The sequence below is a fragment of the Lissotriton helveticus genome, chromosome 7 (genome assembly GCF_964261635.1).
Source record: "Lissotriton helveticus chromosome 7, aLisHel1.1, whole genome shotgun sequence".
NCBI lineage: Eukaryota > Metazoa > Chordata > Amphibia > Caudata > Salamandridae > Lissotriton > Lissotriton helveticus.
The window spans coordinates 985,397,432-985,414,035 of NC_136068.1; the positions used below are offsets into that span (position 1 = coordinate 985,397,432).

General features: G+C 46.4%; 1 protein-coding gene across 4 annotated transcripts in view; it reads right to left on the reverse strand.

Moving 5' to 3' along the window:
• Positions 1–658: 658 nt before the first annotated feature.
• The window catches only part of ANXA6 (annexin A6), a 184,382-nt gene continuing 168,436 nt past the window's right edge, over positions 659–16,604 (reverse strand). For 2 of the 4 annotated variants that reach the window (XM_078653622.1, XM_078653620.1), the window contains 2 exons: positions 5,978–6,100; positions 659–1,036 (listed from right to left, as the gene is read on the reverse strand). In XM_078653622.1, the coding sequence (XP_078509748.1) occupies positions 977–1,036; positions 5,978–6,100 (183 nt within the window). In that variant the 3' untranslated portion in view covers positions 659–976. The remainder of the gene's footprint in view (positions 1,037–5,977; positions 6,101–16,604) is intronic. The other 2 variants (XM_078653621.1, XM_078653619.1) reach the window with 1 other exon arrangement.

Sequence of the window (16,604 nt, forward strand, 5' to 3'; positions counted from 1 at the left end):
ACATCTATAACGCGATGTCACACACAATTCTCGTTTGTGTTATTGGAGCAGCAATCTGTACTGACTTTGATGATTGGGTTCTTTTTTGGCCTCTCCTGGTTGAAGAAGAATCCATGGCTCTTCCTTTAAATGATCTTCCTTTAAATGACTACGAGTATTCAAATGTGCAAAATCGCCTGGAGACATCGCCTGTTTGGCCCCGCCCCGTCAACCTTAGTAGACTGCAACTGACAGACCTATAAGGAAACTCACTCACAGCCCACAAAACCACTCACACACCCACGCCATTGGCCATGTCATGAGTGATGTAATATGTGAGCTCATAAGCAATGCATAGCAGGGGCACAAGTTATAGTTAGCTCAGGTAAAAATAACTGCTGAATTTCATTGGGTATGTATGAGTGAAATTCCCTGTAACCTTTGTTTTTTTCAGAGAGAGAGAGAGAGTGTGTGTGTGCGTGCGTGTGTGTGTGTGCCCCTATTGTGTGTGTAGGAGAAGGTCGTACTTCTGAAATCAGTTGTGTACCATATCTTTGTGTGAGGAGGAAGCTTATGCTGCAGTGTCTGGGTTTAATGCCTGGTCTAAACATCAGCTCACATGAATCCCATCTTTGGCACACGGACTGCAGAACATGATCAATTTACAGACAAGAGGCTATTTCCAGCAGAATAGTGAGGAGTTTAATTGGGTTCTTGAAAACATTATTTACAAAGGGCTTCCTCAACAGACTACATAGCGTGTTAAGATCAGACGCCCTAAACACTGGAACAGACGAACACAAACATTACAGCAGCTACAGGCCAGAACCATCCACCTCCATCACTCTCTCTGGCTTGGCTCTTTGGTTCTTCATACTTCAGAAGAGTGCGCCTCCTTTCAAGTGGACCACCTGTCTTCTCCAAACAAATTTAAGCAACATGTAAACACTGGATCTGGATTTTGTGGTGGTGTGGCGATCACACTGCTGACATTCACCTAGTCATCTCCACCACAGAGGGCCAGTAGTGCCTTGCGGTAATCTCCAGACGTCTCGCTCTGTGGAGGACAAATGGGAATGGGACAGAAAGAAAGATAGTTGTTTCAGTACATGTCGCCATTCCTTCTGTTCTGTGAGTCTGGAGTCTTGGAAGGCTATACTCTTATTCGTCTGGACTGGCTTGGAAACACTGGAGGTGTGATATAAATTGTCCTGCTTCAGTTGGACTTCAGCCTCCCAGCTACACACACTTTCGATCCATTCTCTCAGTTTCTGTTTTGCTTAGGATTCAAGCGCGGTGTCTGCTTAAACTGGTAGATGGATTTAACAAGCATTTGCAATGCATAAGGTCTCGCATTAGGAAAGTTTGAGCTATTGGTATTTTAAATGACACATTTTTTATATATGTGTTGGTTTTGAAAATAGCAAAAATAATAGCTTTGTCATTTACAATGCCAATAGTTATAACTTGTGACACCTATAGCATTTGTAATGCAATATGTGTTGTATTCACGTGACTTAGATGTATTGATATTACAAATAACAATGGCTTTGAATTTTTTTAATAATTAATACTTAAATAAAAGTTATTGTAATTTATAATGGCAATAGCTTAAACTTTTGTAAATAACTTTTGTGAAGAATATGTTCAGTGTATTTTATTGTGACGAAAATCCAAGAACAGAAGTGAAATACTAACCTCTTTTTGTGACATTTGTAATAAAGCTTGAAACATTGAGAGATCATATTTGACCCAGTTGTTGGTAAATGGTTGCACAGATTGATGCTGTGGTAGCGCATAGTGATGTTGTTGTGCCCCTTAGTGATGCTGTGGTGATGCGATAGATAGAGTGAGTGGGATAGATAGATAGAGTGAGGGCGATAGAGAGATTGAGTGAGCGAGATAGATAGATAGATAGATAGATAGATAGATAGGAGTGAGGGCGATAGATAGCTAGACAGATAGATAGGAGTGAGGGCGATAGATAGCTAGACAGATAGATAGAGTGAGGGCGATAGATAGCTAGACAGATAGATAGAGTGAGGGCGATAGATAGCTAGACAGATAGATAGAGTGAGGGCGATAGATAGCTAGACAGATAGATAGAGTGAGGGCGATAGATAGCTAGACAGATAGATAGAGTGAGGGCGATAGATAGCTAGACAGATAGATAGAGTGAGGGCGATAGATAGCTAGACAGATAGATAGAGTGAGGGCGATAGATAGCTAGACAGATAGATAGAGTGAGGGCGATAGATAGCTAGACAGATAGATAGAGTGAGGGCGATAGATAGATAGAGTGAGGGCGATAGATAAATTGATAGATAGATAGAGTGAGGGCGATAGATAAATTGATAGATAGATAGAGTGAGGGCGATTAGATAGATAGAGTGAGGGCGATAGATAGAGTGAGGGCGATAGATAGAGTGAGGGCGATAGATAGAGTGAGGGCGATAGATAGAGTGAGGGCGAAAGATAGAGTGAGGGCGATAGATAGAGTGAGGGCGATAGATAGAGTGAGGGCGATAGATAGAGTGAGGGCGATAGATAGAGTGAGGGCGATAGATAGAGTGAGGGCGATAGAGTGAGGGCGATAGAGTGAGGGCGATAGAGTGAGGGCGATAGAGTGAGGGCGATAAGATAGAGTGAAGGCGATAAGATAGAGTGAGGGCGATAGATAGACAGATAGAGTGAGGGCGATTAGATAGATAGACTGAGGCCGATAGATAGAGTGAGGGCGATAGATAGACAGAGTGAGGGCGATAGATCGATAGACAGATAGAGTGAGGGCGATAGATCGATAGACAGATAGAGTGAGGGCGATAGATAGATAGATAGTTGTGTGTGTGGTTGTGTGTGGTTGTGGTTGTGTGTGTGGTTGTGGTTATGTGTGCGTGGTTGTGTGTGTGTGGTTGTGTGTGTGGTTGTGTGTGTTATGCTTTGTTTTTCTATGTTTTGTTATGCTATGTTTTGTTGTGTTTGGTATGCTATGTTTTGCTAGGCTATGATATGTTTTGTTTTGTTATGCTATGCTAATTTTTGTTATGTTATGCTATGTTTTGTTATGCTATGCAATGTTTTGTTTTGCTATTCTATGCTTTGTTTTGTTATGCTATGCTATGTTTTTTTGCTATCCTATGCTTTGTTTTGTTATGCTATGCAATGCTTTGTTGTGTTTGTTATGCTATGCTTTGTCATGCTATGCTATGCTGTGTTGTGTTGTGTTGTGTTGTGCTATGCTATGCTTTGTTTTGCTATGCTATGTTTTGTTATGCTATGTTTTGGTATTCTATGTTTTGTTATGCTATGTTTTGTTATGCTATGCTATGTTTTGTTATGCTATGCTTTGTTATGCTTTGTTATGCTATGCTATGTTTTGCTATGCTTTGTTTTGCTATGCTATGTTTTGTTGTGTTTGATATGCTATGTTTTGCTATGCTATTATATGTTTTGCTATGCCATGTTTTGTTATGCCATGTTTTGTTATGCCATGTTTTGTTATGCCATGTTTTGTTAGGCTATGTTTTGTTTTGCTATCCTATGCTTTGTTTTGTTATGCTATGCTCTGTTTAGTTTTGCTATCCTATGCTATGTTGTGTTTTGTTATGCTATGCTATGTTGTGTTTTGTTATGCTATGCTTTGTTATGCTATGCTATGCTTTGTTGTGTTTTGTTATGCTATTTTTTGTTATGCTATTTTTTGTTATGCTATGTTTTGTTGTGCTTTATTACGCTGTGCTTGGTTATGCTGTGCTTGGTTGTGCTGTGCTTGGTTGTGCTGTGCTTGGTTGTGCTGTGCTTGGTTGTGCTGTGCTTGGTTGTGCTGTGCTGTGTTTTGCTGTGCTGTGTTTTGCTGTACTGTGTTTTGCTGTGCTGTGCTTTGCTGTGTTTTGCTGTGTTTTGCTGTGCTGTGTTTTGCTGTGCTGTGCTGTGTTTTGCTGTGCTTTGCTGTGCTGTGTTTTGCTGTGCTGTGCTGTGTTTTGCTGTGCTTTGCTGTGCTGTGCTTTGCTGTGCTGTGTTTTGCTGTGCTGTGTTTTGCTGTGCTGTGCTTTGCTGTGCTGTGCTTTGCTGTGTTTTGCTGTGCTGTGCTGTGCTTTGCTGTGCTGTGTTTTGCTGTGCTGTGCTGTTTTGCTGTGCTGTGTTTTGCCGTGCTGTGTTTTGCCGTGCTGTGTTTTGCCGTGCTGTGCTGTGTTTTGCTGTGCTGTGCTGTGCTGTGTTTTGCTGTGCTGTGCTGTGCTGTGCTGTGTTTTGCTGTGCTGTGCTGTGTTGTGTTTTGCTGTGTTGTGCTGTGCTTTGCTGTGCTGTGTTTTGCTGTGCTGTGCTGTGTTTTGATATGCTGTGCTGTGTTTTGCTGTGCTGTGCTTTGCTGTGTTTTGCTGTGTTTTGCTGTGTTGTGCTGTGTTGTGCTGTGCTGTGTTTTGCTGTGCTGTGTTGTGTTGTGCTGTGTTTTGCTGTGCTGTGCTGTGTTTTGCTGTGCTGTGTTTTGCTGTGCTGTGCTGTGCTTTGCTGTGTTTTGCTGTGCTGTGCTGTGCTGTCCTGTGCTTTGCTGTGCTGTGTTTTGCTGTGCTGTGTTTTCCTGTGTTTTGCTGTGCTGTGCTTTGCTGTGTTTTGCTGTGTTTTGCTGTGCTGTCCTGTGCTGTGTTTTGCTGTGCTGTGTTGTGTTTTGCTGTGCTGTGCTGTGTTGTGTTTTGCTTTGCTGTGCTGTGTTTTGCTGTGCTGTGTTGTGTTGTGTTTTGCTGTGCTGTGTTTTGCTGTGCTGTGTTGTGTTTTGCTGTGCTGTGTTGTGTTTTGCTGTGCTGTGCTGTGTTTTGCTGTGCTGTGCTGTGTTGTGCTGCGCTGTGTTGTGTTTTGCTGTGCTGTGCTGTGTTGTGTTGTGTTTTGCTGCGCTGTGTTGTGTTTTGCTGTGCTTTGCTGTGTTGTGTTTTGCTGTGCTGTGCTGTGTTGTGTTGTGTTTTGCTGTGCTGTGCTGTGTTTTGCTGGGCTGTGTTGCGTTGTGTTTTGCGGTGCTGGTAAGGGTATGTGAGGGTGTGTGTGAGGGGGTGTGAAGGTGAGGGTGAGGAGGTGGGTGAGGAGGTGTGTGAGGGGTGAGGGGGTGAGGGCGAGTGTCTCCAATGAATGTCACTGCTTCGCCTTCTTTGAAAATGTTCAGTGCTGGAAATAGAGCATGCCGCCCTAATTATCACAGCATGAGGCCCCAAAGTGATCATTATCACAGCATGCAGAGAGCCGCCCCACGCTGCTGGAGCACTCAACTGCACATTAATTATAGTTGAGTGCTCCAGCAGCCTGGGGCGCCTGTTGACATGCTGTGATAAGTGGGTCTCATGCTGTGATAATTGTTGCGGTGCCTGAGGAAGTGGAGACTCCTGCTGGGATAATTGTTCTTGTGGCGCCTCAGGAAGTAGAGTTTCATGCTGGGATAATTGGTCTGGCGGGCTTGCAGCGCCTGACGTCCAACAAACGTGCACAAGCTGCTCAACCTTGAAGCACGTTCACAGACCTGGGTCGGCTCGTACCCAGGTCTGTATCGGGCTCGTTCACAGCTGTTACTCCCTTGACAGGGAGGAAGGTGACTATAGTCTCGCTGGCGGGAGCGCTTCGCGCTCCAACGCCAGCTCGACCTAAAAATGGGTAAGCACAGGTTGCTGGCCAGTACTCCTTGTATTAAACTCTGTTGTTTCCAGTGAGCTGCTGGTACTAACGTAAAACAACAGAGCTCCCTAGTTGGATTTTGAAGGAATAATTAGGCGCCTCTTTAGCTATACGGATTAAAAGCTTATGTGGGTAACTAGGAGGTTTTCCACAGTACAAGATCTGATGTGGCCATCGGTAGTTGTGCATCTTGCATTTTGATGTAGTCCCTCCCTTCTTTAAAACCAGCATCTTCCCTCCTCATCTTTGCTCATCTCGGTTAGACTGTGTGTTTTCTTCCCACCCCTGCTCTTTGAGACCTTATTTCTATTTACTTACGCGTATTTCCACTAGTGCTCCAACTCACCTCAATGCAGTGATGGAGAGACTTCTCGTATGCCTCCTTGAACTCCTGCCTGATGTTTAGTAAGTCAACTTCACTTCTGGAAATCAGGATCCGGGTGAGGGTCTTCTCATCTGTTCCTGCTCCCTGTCAAGGAATGGACATTTCAGTAAATATTGAATGGTGTTGGTCTCTAAGTCCAGCCATTGACATACGTCTCTGTGTGTAAGACAGCCATTGGCCCTTTTAATCTCTCATTCATCATTACCTTGTTGCCCATTAGAGCATCATCTCTGAGACTCATCCATAGCGGGCAATGACAGAAGACTCTCTTCTTTTAAACAATAAGAAATGTTTCTCGTATCTTGCCACAAAATACAACATTATGGTTTAGTGTCACTGTCCAATTGTCTCCTTGGGATCAAAAGGACAGCTGGGAAATTTGGCTCCAGATAACGTATTCTGGGGTAAATTCTAAGGCAGAAATTTTGGGCAGAGGTTCTTGCAGAGGATGGGTGCAACTATGGGCTTACAATATACAAAAAATAAACTTTTCTTTCTACATACATTAAACAATAAGTGAGTTGTTGGCAGGATGACCACTGCCAGGGCAGAGTTGGGAAATTATTCTCTAATGCTTTTGACCACCAAAACAGGGCTGCATCTGAGGTCAACAGGGGGGATCCCACACTGAAGGGAAGTCGGGATGTCTTGGTTGTACTGTAGACATGGCTGAAGGGTGGGGTTGTTCAACACATAGGGCCAAACGTAACAAACGGCAGGCATTGCGATTCGAAAAATGCGATTTATTGCGAATCGCTATTTGAGAATCGCAAAACGCTATGTATTTAGAATTTGTAAATCATGTTGTGAATCCTACATATTCCTTAAATGTGAATTGCAAATTGCGATTTGCAATTAAGGAATATCTCCCCATTCTTTCCTATGGGCCTAAAGGCCTATAGGAATGAATGGGAAGACATTCTCAATTTGCGATTCTCAAATAGAATCGCAAATTGGAAATGCAATTTTCAAGGCTACCAGGGTGTCAAAAGGACACCCTGTTGCACCCTTGAAATGTGCATGTGTACACCTGTGGCACACCTACATGCCCTAAGGGCATGTATGTGCGCCACATGACACTTTGAAAAATGCAAAAAAGTGCATTTTTCAGAGAAATCTCAAACTACCACCAACTTGAAGTTGGTGGTTTTTTGCGATTCCTTATGGTCAAATTGCACTATTCTGTGCTTCTTAAATTGCATTTAAGGAATAGCAATTTGCAATTCCTTAAATGCAATCGCAAAATAGGGAATCGCAAATATTGGGATTCCTTATTATGCGAGGCAATTTTTCTTTCATACATACCACTGAGCCCAATTGCGATCGCAATTTGGAATGATACATATGGCCCATTGACATTTGTTCACCAAAATGCTTGGCTAGCAGAAGTGACATCACAAACCGCTTTACCTCCATTGACAGCACTAATGTGATCCCTTGCCCCTCCCTTCACAGTTTAGCAGTCTCCTATTATATCCTGAGGTGCAAAGGTGAGGGCAAGCGCAACGGCGTAGCAAGGGTACCATGGGCCATAATGCATACTCCTCCTCCACAACTTCGTCCTGTAATGAGCGCACTATTATCAGGAAGTCAATAAACCTGTAATTCACCTTATTATTTTGTACCTAACAGACTGTCCTTCAAGCACCAAATCTCGTGTAGCACCTAAATTCCCTCCTCTGTGATTTCACAGGTTCCACTGGTCCAACAATAGGATAAGAAGACATATGTAACAGTTACAAGCCCACTTATGGTTCCCACTAAGACGCTTGAGACAGAGCATAAAAATATTAAAAAGATGAAACAAGCATTTTCAATGCAATAGGTCTTGCATTTACGAGATTGTGAGCTACGGACATTGTAAATGCCAATAGCTTAAACTCTCACAAATGCATTGCAAATACTTTTTGTTCTTGTCAAAGCCCCCATGCTGGACTATCGCGTGCATGAAAGCTGCGCCCCTTTCTTTTAAAAAAACCAATGTTTAGCAAACGGTGCGCGGCCGCCAAATAAAGAGAAAAAATTGCATGTTTAAAAAAAAGCATCTGTTTGTCAAACAAATGTTTTTTGTTGTTGTAAAAGCCCCCATGCTGCGGTTTCACTTTAATAGCGGCCATGCACCTTTCCTTAGATCTGGCTCTTCTAAAGAAAGGGGCGCGGCCTTCATGCAATTGAAAGTGCGGCATGGGGGCTTTGACAAAAAAAAATATTTGTAATGCAATAGGTCTCACATTTGCGAGAGTTTAGGCTATTGGCACTTACAATGCGAATAGCTCAAACTCTCCTAAAGGCGAGACCTATGGCATTGCAAAGAAGCAGCCGAAATTGTCCAGGCTGCTTGGAAAGTGAAAGAAGGAAAGCACGTCATGCCTGCAGTAGGGCAAAACCCATTAAAGAAAATAGTGCTTACAGACGAAATAAAACATATCATGCAGCAAAAGAAGTAAAAGGACCAGTCCTCATGGGAGGTTTCAAATAAGACAAGGCGGTACCAAGGAGGGACTAAAAAGGCGATTAAGGAATCAGAAGCCAGCATTTATAAAGGACAATGACACAAGCCAATGAAAAATATAGGTGGAGAGTGGGCGGAGCTTCAGATCCCTAACTGAATACTGCATGCCTCGCAGAACAGTGCATGCGCTGCCCAGGCTCGACCTGAAGAGTGCTCTTGTCCTACACAACGTGTATTGAAACCTAAAGTTACTCCAAAAGTAATTGGCCCCCGAAGTACTGAAATTAGATCTACCCCATCAAGCCAAGCTAAGTCACTGGCCATTTTAAAACAAGCATTTGCACAGCTCAGAGGTCTGGCTTTAATATGCTAATGCACGTAAATACAGACATTAACAAATGTTGCTCACATGCATTGTATGCATAAATGCTGGGTTTTATGTTGAAGTCTGCCCTATTGCCTTTGTCAGTACGGGGAAAGGTGTTAAAAATGATAGTTTTCTGTATAAAATGCATATAGGAGATAAAGAACTGACTGTGACGAACAATGCAACTAATTAATGTAATTTTCAGATGTAAATCATTACTCATGCAGTCCAATGAAAGCACTTCCTGGCAGGTGGAACAGAATAAAAGCATTAGGTGAGAGGGTAATACTCCCCTGGGTGGAATCAAAGCCCACCCTCTGTATATTTTGAAGAATTGGTAACAATATGTCTAGCCGGAAGCTGTATTGTCTAGCCAGGTCTGAATAGACCAGCCAGAAATATATGTTAGTGCAAGTCCATTCATGAATGTCTATTGTGGGTCGCCTGGGATCGCAACTTTGATCCCCAAGCTACCTTTTGCAACCCTAGCCCTCTGCTTGTGATCCCTAGCTCTGTTTATCATGACAGGGGTTTGTTTACATTTGTCAGGACACATGCTAAAATTAACATATAATGCACTGTGATGGCGTCTTATCCTTCCAGGCTTCAAATAATCGAGATGGCATTGTGATTGTGCAGAGGCGTGCACTAGAAGCAGCATGCACATGCGATGTGACACAGTATTTATTCAGAGCCGTACAGTAGTAGCAGCATGCACATGCGATGTGACACAGTATTTATTCAGAGGCGTGCACTAGAAGCAGCATGCACATGCGATGTGACACAGTATTTATACAGGGGCGTACAGTAGTAGCAGCATGCACATGCGATGTGACACAGTATTTATACAGGGGCGTGCACTAGAAGCAGCATGCACATGCGATGTGACACAGTATTTATTCAGAGGCGTGCACTAGAAGCAGCATGCACATGCGATGTGACACAGTATTTATACAGGGGCGTACAGTAGTAGCAGCATGCACATGCGATGTGACACAGTATTTATTCAGAGGCGTACAGTAGTAGCAGCATGCACATGCGATGTGACACAGTATTTATTCAGAGGCGTACAGTAGTAGCAGCATGCACATGTGCGCATGTGCATATGGGCTTGGCTGGGTGGGGACCCATCGGTGGTGGAGCAGTTTCAATCCAGTGTCCAATCACTACACTGAGATCCCCCTGGGCCCTGTCTTGTCCTGCAGTGCAGTGGGGCACCGAGCATGGAGGTGACGTGGCGTGCACCCCTGCCTGGCCCTGCAGTGTCCCTTCACCCAGCCCCGGTCTGCTTCGCATGTCTAATATGCACAACACTTGGCCGTATTGCTCGGACAGTGGTTAGTTAGGCCGCAGTTGCTCCATGCTTTGATAGCACTTACGTAAAACAACAGATGGCATGTGCCTCCTGTATTTTAACATGAATAACTGTATTGTTATGATGGGGCAATTGCTAATCATTTATAGAATTTACAGAATAGAATGCATAGTTGCCAGGTTTTCATGGAACGTAGGTGGCATTTCCATTCTTTTAGTATGCTTATGAGCGATATCTCTTTGCCTAATGTATGTCAGTCTGAGTGGCATCCTATAACTAGTGAATCAAGCAACAGTTAAACACATAGTGGAATACATCTTCTCCTATTCTGCAGTGAGAATCTCTGGTGAAATGTCCTTCAAGCAGCTGTCACAGCGGGGTTGTACGGCTTTACAACGCGTCCTTTTACACCGCGTGCCGTTACAACGCGGTTTTTTCAACGCAAGTCGTTACCACGACTTGCGTTGGAGGGGTGCGGACTTAGGAATTTTTTAATTTACTATTCTAACACCAGCCTACGTACAGTAGGGAAGGTGTTGGATAGTAAATTTTAAAATTCCTTGTCCTGCAGCGCCCTCCAGCGCAAGTCGTGGTAACGACTTGCGTTGAAAAAAACGCGTTGTAACGGCATGCGGTGTAACAACCGCGTCGTAAAGGCTGTTCCCCCCCCCCCAAGTGCTGATGGAAGATCACTAACCCATTTCCCTGAACTAACATGTTCGTAGTAGAAGCAACTGTGACATCATGATATTTAACGAGCACTTCGATACAACCGGTCCTGAGACCATTTTTCTCAAGGAAAGGCTACCCACATTTAATTACATTATTTTAAATAGTTTTTAGTGTGCAACATTTTAAAACAGGTGGTATATGTTTGGTAGGACTGATATAAATGTTAAAAAGTCACCAGCTGGCTCGAGCTTCTCCAGGCACCAGTCTTGCAAAAATACAAAAATTAATTTGACCTTATGTTTTGTAACTAGTGCTCATGTAAACCTCTCCAATTATTCGAGTTGAGTTTGCTGCATATAAAAGTGTACATTTTTGTATCCTGCTTTGTATTTAACAGACTCTCAGACCACTCTTTATAGTGAGTAGCGCTATTATGCTAGCCAGCTATGGGTAAATAAAAAATACATGCAAACATAAATACTGCGATGTAGATTATTGTTTACAGATTGGTGCTGCCTCCTCCCCTTAGTCAGCCTAGGCCACAAATGTACTTCTTCACTTGGAGGTTTATGACTGCATATTGTAAAGACACAACTTTGATAGTATTGGACTTTTCATTTACAGATCATTATTCTCAGATGTGATTGTTCAATTAGAATAATTCTACATCAAGACTACAAGTCCCAGCATGCACTAATGTGATGGGAGACTGCCTTAAACAAGTCAATGACACTATAGGATTTTGAGATCACCAGCCAAAATGAGCATGCTCTGGGATTGTAGAGAGGAAATGCCCGGCTATAAATTCCCCTCTGTACCGAAAAGCAGGGTCGGCTCGGAGCGTTGCCCCACTGCTTTCTCGCAGTGCGAGTAGCCAAAGCATAAAATGATAATACATTTTAGTTATTATCACTTTCTGTTTGCTTTGCGGGCAGATGGGTGGTCAGGGCTGCTCTGCACTCCGAGCAGGGCTGGAGTAGTTTGCCCACTCCTGAGTGCTTTTTGGATTGACAACTATTCATTTTATCGCGCTCCCTGACTCCTGCACTACATGCGTGCAGCGCTACCTGTGAATTTTAAACTTTTAGTCGCATCTGCGCTTCTGTGGCTTTTATTATAATTTGCTGTATTTCTACCTGTGTTCACTGCCCGCAGACTTGCATTTTAAATTGTGCCCTTCACCGCTTGTAGAGCGGAGTCCCCTCGTGGCTCTCCTCCCATACCGGCGACGCTTGGCCGCCATCTTGGGGGTGTAGGCTCTCAGCGCACCACTTCAAGCAGCGCTCTAGTCTCCGGTTGGAGTACAGGTGAGGCTGTATTTAGGGCGAGCCTCTAGTGCAGCTCGACCTTTGGATTGACAACTATTCATTTTATCGCGCTCCCTGACTCCTGCACTACATGCGTGCAGCGCTACCTGTGAATTTTAAACTTTTAGTCGCATCTGCGCTTCTGTGGCTTTTATTATAATTTGCTGTATTTCTACCTGTGTTCACTGCCCGCAGACTTGCATTTTAAATTGTGCCCCTTCACCGCTTGTAGAGCGGAGTCCCCTCGTGGCTCTCCTCCCATACCGGCGACGCTTGGCCGCCATCTTGGGGGTGTAGGCTCTCAGCGCGCCACTTCAAGCAGCGCTCTAGTCTCCGGTTGGAGTACAGGTGAGGCTGTATTTAGGGCGAGCCTCTAGTGCAGCTCGACCTTTGGATTGACAACTATTCATTTTATCGCGCTCCCTGACTCCTGCACTACATGCGTGCAGCGCTACCTGTGAATTTTAAACTTTTAGTCGCATCTGCGCTTCTGTGGCTTTTATTATAATTTGCTGTATTTCTACCTGTGTTCACTGCCCGCAGACTTGCATTTTAAATTGTGCCCCTTCACCGCTTGTAGAGCGGAGTCCCCTCGTGGCTCTCCTCCCATACCGGCGACGCTTGGCCGCCATCTTGGGGGTGTAGGCTCTCAGCGCGCCACTTCAAGCAGCGCTCTAGTCTCCGGTTGGAGTACAGGTGAGGCTGTATTTAAAGCTCACCTTAGTCGCGCAGCGGTGACGCGCAGCGGTAGCGCCTGACTCGCGCCTGAGTCGAGCCAGAGTCTGCCCGTATGCGCCCGTCAGCGTCCCGGAGGCGTACGAGGCGACGGGCAGGACTGGGCGATTTTATCTCATATGTAGCTTGTGTATGTGAGCATTATGCTTCACTACTCGGGTTCGGAACTGCGTTCTTGGCAACACATTAATGGCTCCTGCCGTACGGTGTTTCCTGCCCGCCACAAGGGCAAGCATTGCTGCCCTGAGTGTGGCTGGCGCCCGCATAAACATCTTGGCGGGGCTCCGCAGAAGGCGGCGATTAGCGCTAAACATCTGGGCCTGCTGCTCAACACTAGATCCCTGGGCCGGCATGCTCTGGATATATTTGATCTGCTGGAGTCAGAAAAACCCCTGTTTTTGATGCTCACCGAGACGTGGCTCGGCGAGGCGTCCAACCCAGATATCGCTACTGCTCTCCCACCCGAGTATAACATCTTCAGGCAGGACAGGCTGAAGGGGCGTGGAGGGGGGGTTGCACTAATAGTAAAGAAGTCAGCCACCTGTACCATCATCCCCTCGGACGCGATCAAGGACTGTGAATCCCTTGCCTTTGCCATTTCCCTTTCACCACACCATTCGATGAAGGGTCTCCTAGTCTATCGGCCGCCAGGGCCCTTGGGTTCTTTTTTTGAAGAGTTCCAGTCGGTGACTTCTTCTGTGTTACTCACGTCAGAGCATTGTATTGTCGCCGGGGACTTTAACGTCCACATGGACGTGGAAATGGATGCCGATGCAATTAAAATGTTGGAGGTCACAGCCCCTCTGGGACTGGTTCCCTATTATGTTGGACCGACCCATGAGAAGGGACATACCCTAGACCTGACCTTCTCTACGTCCCCTATAGAGATGCTGGCTCCTATCCAGGTGCTTTGGTCTGACCATAGGCTGGTGAAATTTTATTTCGCGGAAGTTAGGAAGCCTTCCGGTGCCCCCCGGCAGACTTCCGTGGGATTCAGGGCACTTCACCGGATTACTCCGGAACTGTTGGCACAGGCTTGTGCGGACCACCCCTGCGTGTTAACGGGGAACTTAGAGGAGGATGTGGAGCGATTGCAGGTCTGGCTCTCAGAGAGACTTAATGATCTTGCTCCTCTGAGACCTCTCCGCAAACCTGGAAAAGGTGCATCTGCCCCTTGGTTTACGGAAGCATTAGCGGCTTCACGGCGGCAATGCAAGGTAGCGGAAAGAGCATGGCGCGTGAAATACGACGCGACGGCGAAACTCGCCTACAGGTCTATGGCGAAAGCTTATCATCGGAACATCCTCGCGGAGAAGAAGGTTTACTTCGCGAGAAAAATTGAAGCGGCCTCCAATTCCTGTAAGGAGCTTTTCGCCATTGTGCGGGAGTTTACAACGTCTCGCCAGCACCAACCCAGACCCCCCCTCCTGCGCCTTGGGTCAGGGCGATTGCGGATTTTTTCACCACTAAGATCCAGCGGATCCAGGACTCCTTCCATGTGCTGGAGCCTGAGATGCCAGGTCGGGCGGAGAATGCCGCTGTTACCCGACCTAACGCGGGTGTGGCCCTGGCAGCTTTCCCTCCTCTCTCGCTGACCGCTTCACTTGACCTGATGGCTGGGCTTAAATCAGGCTCCCCCCGGGACGCCTGCCCCGCAAATTTTTTGGCTAAAATGGCAGCTGTCATTAATCCACTCGTGAACCCCCTGTTGAACTGTTCTCTTGCACAGGGTGTGGTTCCCCAGTCCTGGAAGCAGGCAATGATCATTCCCCTGCTAAAAAAGCCTGGCCTGGATGCGCAGGTGTTGGCGAATTATAGACCTATCTCGCTTCTGCCGGCTTTTGCGAAGGTCATTGAAAAGCATGTCCATAAGGTGCTTGCCGATTACCTGGAGTTCCACGACCTACTGCACCCCACCCAGTCGGGTTTCCGCGCCAATCTTAGCACCGAAACAGCTCTCCTGGAAGTCTCGGAGGCGATAAAGGAGGTGCTGGATTCGGGCGGGAGAGCGATGCTGGTGATGTTAGATCTGTCGGCGGCCTTTGACACCGTCCCTCATGAGGGTCTCCAAGGGACGGTGCTCCAGTGGTTTCGATCATTCCTGGCAGGCCGTCGACAAACGGTCTGGGCTTCTGCTTGCTCCGCCGAGATGTCGCCATTGGGTGTCGGAGTTCCTCAGGGCTCTGTCCTGAGCCCAACTTTATTTAACATCTTCATGACCCCTCTGGCGGCACTGGCGGAGTCTTTCGGGGCCCAGATCGTTTCTTACGCCGATGACACCCAGCTCCTCTTCACCTGTGAGAGGGGTGCGGACTTCGATGGAGGTAGGATCCAGGGTTGCCTTGAGGCTGTGTTTCAATGGTTCCATCATAACAGCCTCAAGTGCAACTCGGATAAATCCGAGGTCCTCTTTTTCGGGTGCAGTGCGGATCCGGACTGGAAAGTGTGGTGGCCTGAGAACATGTTTCCACCAGCAAGTTCGTCCCAGGTAGCTAAAAACCTTGGGATTAAGATCGACAATGGCCTCACACTACGCTCACAGGTAATCGGTCTCACTGGCACCTGCTTTGGCCTACTCCGGATGCTACGCAAGTTCCTTCCCCTGCTATCGGAGGAACATAGGAAGATCACGGTGCAGGCGATTATAGGCTCGAGAATTGACTATTCCAACGTCCTTTATCTCGGCCTGCCAGAATACCTGCTCCAACGGTTACAGGTTGTCCAGAATTCGGCAGCACGTGCCATCTTTGGACTATCTCGCCGTGCCAGAGCCTCGGGCCTCCTGGAGGCTCTGCACTGGCTCCCTGTCCGGAAGCGGATAATTTTTAAGACTCTCACCCTGGCACATAAAGCCTTGCACGCCTCCGGAGCAAAATACCTTCAGAAAAGGTTGACCTTTTACCTTCCTGCCAGGTCGCTTAGGTCTGAAGCCCTGTCCCTGGCGGCGGTTCCTCGTGTGAAGAGAGCTCGCATCGGTGGCCGCTCTTTTAAACTACTAGCGCCTCAGTTGTGGAATAAACTGCCGGTGTCCCTGCGCAGCATTCCTAATTTGTTGGCCTTTAGGAAAGGGCTCAAAACCTGGCTTTTTACCTCTTAGTTCCGGCCCCTATTAGGTTTTCTTTTTCTCTGGTTTCTCTCTTATTTACTTTCCCTGTTGTGTTATGTGATTAGTGTGCAATTCAAAGCGTCGGGACACTCCTTCGAGTAGCCGCACGCTATATAAAACCCCTGTATAACATAACATAACATAACATAACATAACATAACAAAGACTGTTTGGTCGGCTCTCTCGGACCGCCCAAACCAGTGATGCGCACTTTGCCCTTCTCTATGCATTGCCGCCTACATGGAGAACATGTCCATCCCTCTAGCCCCTGGCTGAGCGCCATGTCACGGTGCTCCAGTCTAATCAATGCTGCATGCATCATTGTGATTGACTTAGAGGAGGGAGCCTGGTTGCCTTCCTCCTGTTCCTGTCGGAGGCAGGAGAGAAGGAGCAGAGAAGACGCAGGACCCGGCGGAGAGGTGGGTTTAAAGAAAAAAATAATGATGACCCCCCCGTATTCCCCTGGGCGACCCCCCTCCCTCCTCCCCTCCCCCCCCCACACCCTCACCACTACCAGCGAGCCATGCTGGCCGCTACTGCCAAAAAGAACAGTGTAATGAGAGTCCAAAGGTCACATGATGACATTTTCTATGTTGTCACGAGGTGAAAGGTGTTGTAATGTCACTTCCTATCC